The sequence below is a fragment of the Chrysochloris asiatica genome, unplaced genomic scaffold, assembly GCF_000296735.1.
Source record: "Chrysochloris asiatica unplaced genomic scaffold, ChrAsi1.0 scaffold00047, whole genome shotgun sequence".
Taxonomy (NCBI): domain Eukaryota; kingdom Metazoa; phylum Chordata; class Mammalia; order Afrosoricida; family Chrysochloridae; genus Chrysochloris; species Chrysochloris asiatica.
This window is the reverse complement of record NW_006408565.1, coordinates 2,686,133-2,701,044: the sequence shown is the minus strand read 5'-3', so window position 1 is coordinate 2,701,044 and position 14,912 is coordinate 2,686,133. Positions and strand designations below refer to the sequence as shown.

Genomic DNA, 14,912 nt, shown 5'->3' with positions numbered 1-14,912 from the left:
GATATCAGGAATGATATCCCTTGTTCCACATCCTCTTGTGAATCTATCTTGAATCTCTGGAAGTTCTCTGTAGCTGTTTTTGGATTACCTTTAGTAAAACTTTACTCACATGGGATATCAATGATATTGTCCAGTGATTTCTGCATTCCATTGGGTCACTTCTCTTTGGAATGGGCACAAATATGGATCTTTTCCAGTCATTTTGCCAGGTAGCTGTCTTCCAAATTTCTTGGCATAGATGAGTGAGTACCTCCAGTGCTGCATCAGTTTGTTGAAGGATTTCAATTTGTATTCCATCAATTTTTGCAGTGCCTTGTTCTTTGCTAATGCCTTCAATGAACCTTGGACTTCTTCCTTTAGTATCATTGGCTCTTGATCATATGCTGCCTCTTGAAATGGTTGAACATTGACCATTTCTTTTTGGTACAGTGACTCTGTGTATTCCTTCCATCTTCTTTTGATGCTTTCTGCATCATTGAATAATTTGCCCATGCTGCTTCTGCTGTATGTCGTGGAGTCGGTTCCGACTCATAGCCACCCTGTACAGGCTTTCTGAGGCTGTAAATCTTTACAGGAGCAGAAAGCCTCATCTTTCTTCTGCGGAACAGCTGGTAATTTCAAATTGCTGACCTTGTGGTTCGCAGCCTAATTCGTAACCACTACGCTACCAGATAGAATCCTTCAATATTGTAAGTTGAGATTTGAATTTTTTTCTTCAGTTCCACCAGCTTGGAAAATGCTGAGTGTATTCTTCCCTTTTGGTTTTCTAACTCCAGGTCTTTGCACAGTTCGTTATAGTATTTGACTTTGTGTAGCAGTTAGCATGCTGGATTTGGAGTCAGAAAAGTTGATTCAGCTGTGTGATCTTGCATCATCACTTCACTGAGTCAATTAATCTTTATTAAATTTGGTGATGTACAAGGTACATTCATCCTTGTCTTCAAAGGAGGAGCACCCAGTCTTATGGATATAATATGTAGATATATATGTAAATAACTTAGATTGTTGTTGTTGTTGTTAAGTGCCGTAGACTCGGTTCCGACCCATAACGACCCTGGATAGGGTTTCCGAGGAGCAACTGGTGAGCTTGAAGTGCTGATCTTGAAGTTCAAATGGCTTTGCAGTCTGGCGCATTAACCCACAGCGCCACACCAGCTGCCTTCAAGTTGACCCCTGACTCATGGTTATGCCATATACAAACAATATCAGACTGATATGATCCACAGGGTTTTTTCACTGGCTGATTTTTCAGAATTGGATCACCAGACCTTTCTTACCTTGCCTACCGTAGTCTGGAAGCTTCTTTGAAACCTGTTCAACCATATCACGATGCACAAGCCTTGAGGTACATTCATAGGGAATCAAACCTAGTTCTTCTACATGGAAGGCAAGAATTCTACCACTGAGCTATCACTGTCTCCTCAAATAACTCAGATACAAAGCAGAGTTGAGTGCTATGTGCAAATTGTATGTGGAGGAAAAGACTTTTGATCTGAAAGGAGCTTAGGGCCTGAGCTGAACTTATCAGAGAAGGAATGACATTCCAAGTCTGAACAAGGTATACTTTGGTAAGGTGAGTGCCATGTTCATGGTGCTGATGATAATCTGGCAAACCTTTAGCGAAGTGGTTACGAATTGGGCTGGTCAGCAGTTTGAAACTACCAGCTGTTCTGCGGGAGAAAGATGAGGCTTTCTGCTCCCGTAAAGATTTACAGTCTTGGAAACCCTGTACAGGGTCGCTATGAGTCGGAACCGACTCCACGGCACTTAACTACCACAACAGAGTGAATATTTAAGACTTTGTATACTTTATGTGTGGGTCTCTGTTGGAACTATTTAATTACTCAATTCTGCCAATATAGTGTGGGAGCCATATATAGACAAGTTGTTGTTAAGTGCCGTCGAGTTGGTTCCAACCCATAGCAACTCTGTATAGGGTTTCTGAGGGGCAGCTGGTGAGTTTGAACCACCAACCTTGTGGTTTGAACCAAGCTTGGAGTCCAGTGCTTTATCCCACAGTGCTTCGTGAAAATTTCAATCCTTAGAAACCCTAGACAGGGTCACTATGAGTCCCAGCTGACTTGACAACACTTAACAATTGTTAACAAATGAAGTAGTAGAAGAAAAGAGTTTAGTTTTCTTATCTATAACATGGGAATAATACTTCCTGCCTATTCTATGTGGGTTATGAGTTGGGCTGCTAGTCACAAGGTCAGCAGTTTGACTATTTATGAGGGAGAAAGAGGAGTCTTTCTGCTCCCATAAAGATTTACAGCTTTGGAAACTCTATTTAATGAGTTGGAACTGACTTGAAGCACACCATCACTACCAACACTAACACCTATTTTACAGGGTTATTGTGAGGATCCAGTGGGGAAATGGATGTGGATGTACTTTGATACTATAAGGTGTATTATGATTGTAATAATTCTGATTTGTTGTTGTTAAGTGCCGTGGAGTCGATTCCGACACATAGTGATCCTATGTAGGGTTTCCAAGGAGCAGCTGGTGAGCTTGAACCACCGACCTTGCAGTTCAAACGACTTTGCAATCTGACGCATTAGCCCACAGCAGTGATGATTATTTTTTGCTGGGCGAGGGAGTTTCCATAGAAATACAGTCTCCTAACTGGCTGCTGTTATCCTATAGCTTTGAAATGAGCCCTTCATTCTTTCTTAGTACATGTGGGCTCCAGGGGCAGGTGCTAGACTTTGACATCCTTTAATGGCAATCCTACCGGGGTCCCCTGTTTAAAATTTTTAAGTTACTCTCCTCAAGGTAGGAAAGGCTTAAAAAAAAAATGTATCCTATTATATTTTAGGGGAAAGTTTACACAGCGACAGTTTTTTCCAAATTGTTCCATGACATTGGTTACAATTTTCACAATATATCAGCATTCTCATTTCTATTTTGTTTGTTCTGTTTCCATTTATCTAGCGTCCCTGAACTTCCTTGCCTTCTCATCTTCACTTTTAGATAAATGTTGACCATTTATTGTGAATCGAGTGAAGGTTAACAGACAAGATCATCAACTTTACATTCAGCAAATGATACGCTTTGTGTCATCTCAGTGATTACAATCCTCTCCCTGTAACAACAGTCATCCTACTTCCTCCGTGTGCTCATACTGTTTAAGGGAGCTGTCTTAGTTCTCTAGCGCTGCTGTAACAGAAATCACCACAAGTGGATGGCTTTAACAAGCGGCAGTTTATTCTCTCACAGTTTAGGAGGCTAGCTAGCCAAATTCAGAGTCCTGGCTCTGGAGAAAGGTCCTTGCTTTCCCTCAGCATCTATAGGCACAGCATTCCTTGGAGCTTGATCTCCATGTGTCTTGGCTGGTAGTCTTTCCGTGGATCTAGGAGCTTCCCAGTGCTGGGACCCCAGGTCCAAAGGCTCACTTCACTATTCACTCAGTGCTAGTAGGTCAGCTCTCACCTCTGCTTGCTTTTCTTTTATATTTTCAAAGAGATTGAAAGAGATTGAATCAAGATACCTTATCCTGTAGATTGCATCTGATTTCATTAACATCATTGTTATTAAATGTTGTCAAGTTCTTTCTGACTCACAGTGACCCTGTCTAAGGTTTCTATGGAGCAGCTGGTGGATTTGATTTGCAACCTTTCCGGTTAGCAGTCCAGTGCTTATCCTACAGTGCCATACCAGGACTCATCATTAACATCATGTTGTTGACATTACGTACCATTGAGTTGCTCTGGACCCATAGTGACCCTGTATAGGTTTTCCAAGGAGCAGCAGGTGCACTTGAACTGCCGACCTTGTGGTTCAAACCGACTTTGCAGTCTGATGCATTAGTCCCAGCACTACACCACGACTTAAAATAACGTCATAGATGTGAGGATTTACAAGACACAGGATCAAGACATAAGACATCAGATTAGGACTGATTACATCAGATCACACCCAAGGGGTAGTTATATCAGATCTTATCATGGATATGATTGCTACATCTTAACTGCTAACCTACTGAGAATCCTGGCCTGGTCTAGTGGACACAAACCTTAAGTATCAGAGAAGTATATTCCTCATAGGTGATATTGCTTACTTTATAACCCAACCTATTATTTGGTTGAAAGGAGACCTCTGGAAGTGACTTCCAATGTAAAAGGGTATCTTAGGGTAATAGTCTTGGGGGGTTCCTGTGGTCTTTTACCAGTCTAGTAAGTCTTTTTTATTTAATTTTGTTTTTTAGAAATTTGAGCTTTGGTTTATGTTTTCCTATTTTATCTGAAACCTGTTGTGTTCCTGGTCGGTAGTGATAACATGACACTATTTAGTTATTCTTATCTCAGGCTGAAAGAGGCTGTTGGAGTGGGCTATTAGTACTGAGAGCTAGTTTCTTCTTTGATTCTCTGGTTTCTTTCATTCACTTTTGCTCCAAATGGGAAAAAACCAGTAGTGTATTAGGAGAGTCTTAAAGACTAGAAATGAGCCAGAAGGAGAATTTGCTCAGGAGTTTGCTATAAGAATCCCTGGGTTCTCCTGGGAGTGTGTATCTATGTCATTGAAATGATCTCTCTTTTGTTTTCAGGGGATGTTGGAAATTACTATTATGGGCAAGGTCATCCAATGAAGCCCCACCGAATCCGCATGACTCACAATTTGCTGCTCAACTATGGTCTCTACCGAAAGATGGAAATCTATGTGAGTTACTGTCAACTCCATTTCTCCATAACCTCATCAGATCTGGTTCTCAATATGTCATTCATTATCTAATTTTCTCAACTACTTATTCACTTATTCATCAACTACAGGTTGAGGACTGGTATGTGACAGGAACTGTAAATGATAGACTTTGTTTCAAGGCATTTACTCTTACGTGTGAGACTGACTTAATAAACAGTAGTCTTGGGGTGGTACGTGCAGCAGTTTAGAAATGTACAGGATTTAGAGATAATTTAGAGATAACTGGGAGTGAAAGAGGAAGGGAGCCATGTAATGTTTCTTAGGGGAGATACCTAAGCAGGGTTTTAGAGACTAAATAAAATTTAGCCTAGGATTCAGGAGGTAACTGGCATTATAGACCAAGGGAAGAACTTAACCAGAAAGGCAGAGGTGCTGAGAACAATGTAGTATGGTAGGGAAATACAAGTACTTCAATATTCAGGTATTGCTGGAGTATAAAGTTCACAAGTGTTAGTGAGACGAAGAGCTGGTGAGGACAGCAAAGGTTGTTGTTGTTGTTAAGTGCCATCGAGTTGGTTCCGACCCATAGCAACCCTGTATAGGGTTTCCTAGGAGCAGTTGGTGAGCTTAAACCACTTACCTTGCAGTTCAAATGGCTTTGCAGTCTGGCACATTAACCAACAGTGCCACACCAGGACTCTGAACTTGGATCTATTCCTGTGGGCCAGGCACAAAAATGCCAAAGCTGAAAAATTAGTGACTAGGACGGTGTTGAATTAGATCCCTGTCTCTAATTACTAGAGAATACAGACTGTCTAAATCAGTTTTAGTTGATTTTCGTCTGATCCTCCATGTTTTTTAAAGAAAAGTTAGAAAGAAGTCAAGATTATATATGTTCAAAAAATTCTGATTTAATGTTGACTCAAGGTGCACCTGACCCTGACCCAGGCCATGGTATTGTCAATAACCTCATATGCATGCGAAAAGCTGTACAGTGAATAAGGAAGACCATAGAAGAATTGATGCTTTTGAGTTATGGTGTTGGAAGAGAATATTGAAAGTGCCATGGACAGCCAAAAGAACCAACAGATCTGTGTTGGAAGAAGTGCAGCCAGGGTGCTCCTTGGAGGCCAAGATGGTCAAACTTGGTCTCTCATACTTCGGACATATTGTCAGGAGGGACCAGTCGCTGGAGAAGGATATCATGTTTGGTAGGGTGGAGGGTCAGAGAAAAAGAGGAAGACCCCCAGCGAGATGGATTGACAAAGTGGCAGCATCAATGGGCTCAAGTGTGGCAATGATAGTGAGGTTGGACCAGGATGGGCAGTGTGTCGTTCTGCTGTGCATAAGGTCGTTATAAGTCGGTACTGACTCAGTGGCACCTAACAACAACAAAGTATCTTAAAAATATATATTTTATACATTGTACAATAACAGTGATTTAAGGACAGGTACGTGGATAGACAGGTTGAACGAGTATGGGAATATACCCACAAACATATAAAGGTTGGGCAGAGAATATTTGTACATGGGTATTTACCTTTGCTGCAAACATACTCAGGAATGTGGTGGCACCTACAGGGTCAATAATATGCAAACTTTTTGGACGTTACCAGACACATTGAGGAAGTGGTTTTCTGGGCCTGGAGGCTCAGGACACCATAGTCAATTGGCAGAACAAAATCCACAGAGGCAGTGTTTTGCATACTACTTTGGTGAGTAGTGACTGGAATCTTTTAAGCTCATGAGTGGCATTTAAGGTGCAGCTAACTATTGGTCTCTCCCTGTCTGGAGGAAAGAATAGTGGTGAAAATTGAAGACACTTGGAAACAATTAGTCCAATGTAATAATGGTCCGTGTGAACATCAGTCTCCACAACCATGAGGCCAGAAGAACTAGATGGTGCCTGGCTACCACATTTAGAAGGTCCTCGTCAGATTAGAGACTGGTAGAAACCTGAGTTTGTGGCTATTGGTACCCTTTAGGTGTAGAACTGAATTCACCCCCAGAGCTCAATTATTAGCCAAGCAATAGATGTGTATAGAGGAGGGACAGCATCACTAGGCACACCATAAAACAGTCAACTATTTGAGATGAAAAGCATTGGGAAAGAAGAAGGAATAGAAACAAGAAACACTGTTGTTATTTTAAGGAGATCGCAATTGTTGAGATGAAACCAAGAGTATGATTTGTTGAATGTGAAACTGATGATCTGCTCTGTAAACCTTCACGCAATTCACAATAAAAAGTTAAAGAAATTTGTGTTTTTTGTACAAACAAAATACATCAGTGATCTGTAGGCAAACTTTGACCCAAGAGTTCCTGGTTTGAACCTCTTTTGGAGGTATTGAGGAGTAAGTGAAAGGTTTCAAGTGAAAAAGAGGCAGGAACAGGCATGAATTTTGGAACACTCATTGAGAACGACATAGGCTGGGATCAGTAGGAGTGGAGTAGAAGCTAGTTATGAGGCAATTATAAGAGTCTACAGGAGAAAGTAAAGAGGCTATGTTGCCTTAAGGTCCATGTTGCCTTGAGGTTAGAACATAAAAAGGCTATTATTAGAGGTCTGTGCTGACATCTGTTACCAAGCAAGAGCAGTATTCTTCCTCTCATCTTAGAGACTACGGTGAGATGAGTCTTCTGCCCCACATATCTGCCCACATATCATGTCTCTGGGGAAGAAAGGGGGAAAGTAGACAGAGGAGTAAACAGGCTTTGGGACCAGATGAAGTTATCAGTGAGGTTAGAAGGCTAGCATTTAAAGAGAAGATACTTGAATAAAGTAGAAGAGAAAAACTGTGGACTACGAACACCAAGACCTTCGTGAATAGCCTGCTGTACATTTATACCATGCTAGGTTCAAGCTCACCAGCTTCTCCTCGGAAATTCTGTACTTGGTCGCTATGGGTCAGAATCAACTCGATGGCACTTAACAACAACAACAACCTGACCCCAACCTGCTTCCTTTCCTGCCACTCAGCTCTTAAAACCCTTCAAGCCAGCCAGATCCGATTCTGCCTTGGCCTTGGAGGACTCTTTACTCTGGCCCGTCAAATCTTAGTCATCTTCAAGAGTCACCTCAGTTCCAGGCTTGAAGGGTAACTAAGGGCCATAGCCTCAGGTTCTACCAGTCTCATCAGACTAGTAATCTTTTTTTTTTTTTTATGTTGAGATGTAATCCATATTGTAGACAGTAATCTTTGATTTTCAACAATAAGTGTTTTGTTGTTGTTAAGTGCAGTTGAGTCAGTTTTGATTCATAGTGACCCCGTATGGGGTTTCTGAGGCATGGCTGGTGGGTTTGAACTGCTGACCTTGAGGTTAGCTGTCCAGTGTTTACATCCATGAAAATTTATAAAGTGCAATGCTACTCTGCAACACACGGGGTTACTGTGAGTTAGAATGGATTGGTGGCATCTGGGATTTGTTACTTGTCTGTTTGTTTTGTATCCCCTCAATATACTTCTTTGCTTTCATCCCTTCTATCTTCTCCTTTTGGGCTGTGATCTTTGCTAGCATCCTTTGTATTACTTAATTGATTAATTATAATCCCCTTCCTGTAACAAATTTATCCTGTTTCCTCCCTGTGGCTCCCCATTTACATCTTATATTTCACAGATGAACAAGGCAAAAATAGTTGATGTACACTTACTAAACAAAAAATATGCATATACATTTAAATGTTCAGAGGGCATATTCTGCCAGCCGACCTCCTGCCTGCAGGCACGCAGCTGATTTCAGTCCATGGACCTAGAGCCCGCAACTGCTCTGTCTCTTCATGCCACCACCTCGGCACGGATTCTGCTGTCACCATTTTTCTAGGTAGAGATCTCACACTAATTTTTGCTCTTCCTTCTTGATGATCCTGGGGGTCCTCTGTTCCTGAAATGAAAGGTTAACTACTTATCCCTTTTTGATACATGCTTCTATAATGACAGTTGTGACAATCATAGTTAATCCTGCTAACAGTTATTAGCAATTCAGTCAGAAAATCTTATCACTGACGTCCCCCGACTCCTTTCACCAGATCCATCTGGAAAAGAGAAAAACTATTCAGTGAAGATTAATTAACCCCCTCATTCTGAAACTAAGTACACTCATGAAAGCTTGTAAGGCAGCCACTTCATGCCTTTATAGCCCCCCATTTTTGATAGCTAGTGTCTCAATTCATCATCCCTATCAACCCGGTACATGAATCGGGCTGCGAACCTGAAGGTCAGCAGTTCGAAACTACCAGCTTTTCCGTGGGAGAAAGTTGAGGCTTTCTGCTCCCATAAAGATTTATAGCCTCAGACACACTGTACAGGGTTGCTATGAGTCGGAACCGACTCCGTGTCACGTAACAACAGCAATCAACTTGGTACACTGAGGAAACAAGGTTCCTTGGTATGAAGAATCTTAACATTCCGCTTGGAATTTTGAGTCACTGTATTCATAGGCACAAATATAGTTCATCAAATTGTAGCAATTTGCACTTGTTTATAGTATCAAACATCTTTATATTTCTTGCTTCCTGTTCTGGTCAACTAGGCATCCAAGCTAGGTCAAATGGGTTGTTGTTATTATGTGCCGTGGAGTCAATTCCAACTCATAGTGACCCTGTGCAGGGTTTCCGAGGCTGTAAATCTTTATAGGAGCAGAAAGCCTCATCTTTCTCCCACGGAACAGCGGTAGTTTCGAACTACTGACCATGAAATTAGCCTGATTCGTAACCACTACACTACCAGAGGTTAAATGGGTACTAGCTCCAAATTTGTGGGTTCACACACACCTCCCTGTATTTCAGAATAGCAGGCCACTTCATTCTCAGCCCTATCCCTCACAGGCGAAGTCAGTGCCTATGGTCTTGGCAGTTCACACATCTTAAATTTCAGACCAGCAAGTCCTTCCTCTTCTCCCTAGTCTCAAGGGCAACGGGTGCCAATAGAACATGGCCAAACTCGGCCCATGTCTTCATTGCTTCATTTCTCCCACTTCCACTCACCAGTGGACCTATGTGGTCACCAGCAAGCATACTATACTGCTCACAGGTTGTCTTCAAGTTTTAGTCCTAGAAGGGGTTATCCTAATGGGCTGACTTTTCTTTCCTTGATGCCTCCAAAACAGACAATTTTCTTGAAATTCAAACATTCCAGCAGTGCTCCGTGGGTCTGTATGTATGTCTTTTCAAGTGAGAATGTCCTAACTCAGAAGGTCCTGGGTGGAGCTCAAGACCTAAGTCCCCTATACTTTACAAAGGCTTAGTAAGAAGCTTATTTCCCCTTTTAACAATTCCAGTCAGTTATAGGCTGAATGCGGGATTACAGGCTTTTTGTAATCTTGTTTCCCAATATTCATTTCTAGCACACATATGTCTAACACAAATTTTTTTTTCCCCTCCTTTACCCATTCATCCTCTTTCTTGACCCGTGTATCTACTCACAGAATTCTGTTCTAAGGTTGTATATAAATAACAATTTACCTCTACCCGTTTAAGCCTATTCATGCCTCCTTAAGATTTCCACTGTCTTCATTGTTCATCTGCCACCTTCCCTCCTCTTATATATTGCCCTCCCCCTCCTTGTATATTGCTTTCCCTGTCATTCGAACTAATGTGTGTCTGCCTTCTAGTCAGTGCATTACTCTACCCTCCCATCATTGGTAACCATCAAAGAATGTTTCTTGTGGCATGAAGACCTTTTCGTAACCATTTACAATAATGGTCTTATACAATAGTCGTCCTTTTGTGATTGACTAATTTCATTCAGTATAATGTTCTCGAGGTTCATCCATGTTATGAGTTGTTTTACCGATTCATCATTATTCTTTAAGGTTGCATAGTATTTCATTGTATGTATGTACCAAAATTTGTTTATCCATTTTTCCATTGATAGGCACTTAGGCTGCCTCTATCCTTTTGCTATTGTGAATAATGCTGTGGTAAACATTGGTGTGCATATGTCTACTTGTGTCCTGGCTCTTATTTCTTGTGGACATATACCAAGTAGAGGGATTGCTGGGTCATAAGGTATTTCTATTTCCAAATTTCTGAGGAAGTGCCATACCATTTTCCAGAGTGGCTTAACCATTTTACAGTCCCACCAGCAATGTAGAAGGGTCCTGGTCTCTTCACACCCTCGCCAGCATTTGTTTGTTTTTTTAACTTCACTGTATAATGCTAGTGTGAGATATCTCATTGTTGTTTTGATTTGCATGTCTCTAGTACCAGCTGTTCTGCGGGAGAAAGATGAGGCGTTCTGCTCCCGTAAAGATTTACAGCCTCGGAAACCCTGTACAGGTCGCTATGAGTCGGAACCGACTCCACGGCACATAACAACAACAAATGGCTTATGAGGAGTCTTGCTGTGGCACTATAAGATAAGCACTGGACTGCTGATTGTAATGTTGGTGGTTCAAACCCACCAGCCTCTCCTTTGAAGCCTTATACAGGGTCTTTATGAGTTGGAACCGACTTGATGGTACTTACAGTAACAACAACAACGATGGCAATGGCTAGTGATAGTGAACATTTCTTCATGCATTTGTTGGCTGTTTGGATGTCTTCCTTGGTGAAGTGTCTGTTCATGTCCTGTGCCCATTTTTTAATTGTAAAAAAAATTTCCCGGACTGTGGGCTTCCTTTTTACTATTTTGGCGAAATCTTTTGATACACTTAGTTTCTAATTTTTAGGAGGTATGGGTTAATGCTCCAGACTGCAAAACCATTTGAACTGCAAGGTCGGTGGTTCAAGCTCACCAGCCGCTCCTTGGAAACCCTATACAGGGTTTCTTTGGGTCAGGATTGACTTGATGGCACTTAACAACAACTAGTAATCTATTTTGTCTTCTACTATTTGTACATTTTTTATAATGTTTGACAGTGTAAGTGTGCTGCATATTAGAGCCTCTAAGTTTATCCCTAGCTTTTCATTATGATCTTTATATTTCCAGGTCTTATATTTATGTCTTTGATCCATGTTGAGTTTATTTTTGTATATGGTATGAGATATAGGTATTGATTATTTCATTCTTCTGCAAATGGATTTTCAGTTTTGCCAGCACCATTTGTTGAAGATATCATCTCTTCCCTATTGAATGTGTTTTGGCCCGTTGTCAAAGATCAGATGACTGTATGTGGATGGATGTACCTCTGGGTTCTTAATTCTGTTGCATTGATTTATTGTATGAATTTTGAAATCAGGGAGTGAGAGGCCTCCTATTTCTTCAGAACACAGATGATCATCTGAATATCTATCCTGAGAAGATGATTTTTGGAAGCCAGTCCTAAAAAAAATATCCTTAGACTGCCCACAGAAGTTGCAGAGCTTTAAAGATCTGTACAAGGGAGCTTCAGAAAGTTTATGGGAAAATTCCATTATCCTTTTTTTTTTTTTCTTTCCATTATCTTTTAATTACATTTTTCAATAACTTTCTCAAGTCCCTTCATATTGGAACCCTGTACAGGATTGCTATGAGTAAATGACTCAAAGGCACTTAACAACAACTGTACTTGAAGGAATCATTTTGAGGTCTTTTCCACACAACTCTCTGATGCCTCTCTCATATTCTATCTCCCTACATCTAATCAAATGAACTTCTGTTGTGGTGCTGTAGGTTCAACACTGGACTTCAAACCACAGGAAACCTTATAAGGGTTGCTATGAGTTGGAGCTGACTTGAGGGCATATAACAACAACATCAAATCAATCTCTCAGAATCTACATTTTTACTTCTATCCAAGCACCCTTTTATTTACATAATCAAGAATCCTACTCTTCATTGCTTTGGATGCTAATTTTGTATATTCCTAGGCTGCTTATTCATCACCTCTGTTCTTTTGTTTAAAAGTGCTTTTATTAAAAATTCCGTAGATATGAAATATTTTTTCTGAAGTATATGTATTTTGTAAAGATTCACAATTCAGTTAATACTGCCTAGTTTAAGATAAAGGAAATTTCAATGCTCATCAAGTCTGTGCTCTTCATAGACTGTCTACTTTCTTCTTCCCCAGTTAATCTCTGCCTTGAATCAGTACTTATTGTTGTCTTACTTTATAATTTTATCTGTTTTTTTAAAATTAATTTTATCAGTTTGCATTTTTAAAATGTTGCATATTTTTTATCTTTGTATAAATGGAGCCATGGAATACTTATTTTGTGACTTGCTTTTTTTTTTTGCTTAGCATGTACTGAGAGTCATACATGTAATGTGTGTAGCATTGCATTCCATTGAATGAATATACTATGTGATTTTTCTGTTTTATTTTTGGAGGGCATTTGGGTTGTTTCTATCTTATGTATTACCAACACTACTGATGTTGCCCATAGAATCTATTAGTTTGTCTTCTCTAACTGCCCTTTCGATTCTGTTCAGCCTTCTATGTCTTCATTTCTTTCATTCACGTTAACGAGGCTGTACTGAAGAGCAAGTTTCAGAGTCTCTTCTGACATTCACTTTGGTCTCTCATGCCTTTTAATGACCTTTTGCTTTCTTCATGTATGATCTTGATGTCATCCCACAACTCATCTCGTCTTCGATCAGTAGTGTTTAGTTCTTCAAATCTGTTCTTGAGATGGTCTCTAGATTCAAGTGGGATACACTCAAGGCTATATTTTTGGCTCTCATGGATTTGTTTTTGTTTTCTTCAGGTTCAGCCTGAACTCTCATGTAAACAATTGATGGTGTATATCAGTCTGCCCCTGGCCTTGTTTTGGCTGATGATACTGAGCCTCTTCTACAGATATGTTGTTGTGAAGTACCGTCAAGTCGGTACCGACCCATAGCAACCCTGTATAGGGTTTCCGAGGAGCAGCTGGTGAGCTTGAACCACCAACCTTGCAGTTCAAACGGCTTTGCAGTCTGGCGTATTAGCCCACAGCGCCATATAGTCTATTAGATTCCTCTATATTTCATATGGTGAAGTCCACATGTATAGTTACCATTTATGTTGTTTGAAACGGTATTTGCAGTGAATAAATAGTCTTATAAAAGACCAGCATCATTTCTGTCACGAAGGCCTATTTCCCCAATTACTGATTGTTTCTTTTTGTTTCTAAGCTTTGCATTCCAGTTGCCAATAATTATCAATACATCTTGATTGCATGTTTGATCAATTTCAGACTACAGAAGTTGGTAGAATTCTTCAGTTTCTTCATTATTGGCTTGCTGGTTATTGCATTAATTTGAATAATAGTTGTATTAACTGGTCTTCCTTGTGTTTTGTTGCTGTTGTTAAGTGCTGTTGAGTAGGTTCTGACTCACAGCAGCCTTGTCTAAGGTTTCTAAGGAGTGCTGGTGGCTTTGAATTGCTGACCTCGTGGTTCAAACTAACCTTCCGATTCAGTGCATTATTCTGCAGCACCACACCAGGTCTTCCTGGTAGGGATATAGATATCTTATCACAGACAACAATGTACTTCAATATAGATGTTGAAATGTTTTTGTTTTTTAATTTTCTTTATTTGTGATTTCATTTATATGTGTTTTTCTTATACAGTCACTTCTGTATATTACAATAATATTTATCTTAGCTTAACTGTGCATATCTTCAATCCCCAATCCAGTGTCCTTAATGCTTATTTACATGCAAAAGAGGTTGAATTTATTTGACTATAAGAATACATAACCATTCAGCCAGCATCAATGTACTCTTACTTTTCTATTGGCATTAATTTTTCATGATTTTTTTTGGCCATTTTTATGAAAGTGTTCACCTTCCTTTTTTTAAAAAATGTTTTATTGTGAATTATGTGATAGTTTACAATGGGAGAACATTAGTTTTACATTCATTCTATCGTATATCGTTTCATTGCGGTGGTTACAATCCCCTCCATGTATCATCAACCAACCAAAGGCCTGCAAGCCTGCCTCCTGGTCATCAGCACACAGCCCCTCTCCCTCTCTGGGTCTATAGTCCCCATCCGTTCCATCTCTCTACGTAATCTTCTCTACCTCCATCTCTGGCGTCATGAAATGTTCTTTTTTGAAGATGAATGCGGTATCATTTTTCTTTGTCATTTTTGGCATAGTAAACCATATGATGGTCAATTTCAAAATAGCTTATACCTGTCCATTTCAGCTCATGAATGCCTAGGATATTGCTCTTATTCCATTTCATTTTTTAAAATGTTTTATTGTGAATTATGTGATAGTTTACATGGGAGAACATTAGTTTTACATTCATCCTATTATATATTGTTTCAGTGCCATGGTTACAGTCCCCTATAAGCCTGCATCCCCCTCCCCCTGATCATCAGCACACAGCCCCTCTCCCTCTCTGGGTCTAAAGTC

The 14,912-nt window shown here is 40.2% G+C and overlaps 1 protein-coding gene across 1 annotated transcript in view; it reads left to right on the top strand.

Moving 5' to 3' along the window:
* HDAC1 (histone deacetylase 1) overlaps nucleotides 1–14,912 on the top strand; it is a 50,977-nt gene that overhangs the window by 7,181 nt on the left and 28,884 nt on the right. The window contains exon 2 of the mRNA XM_006862160.1: nucleotides 4,550–4,662. Coding sequence (XP_006862222.1) covers nucleotides 4,550–4,662 — 113 coding nt within the window. The remainder of the gene's footprint in view (nucleotides 1–4,549; nucleotides 4,663–14,912) is intronic.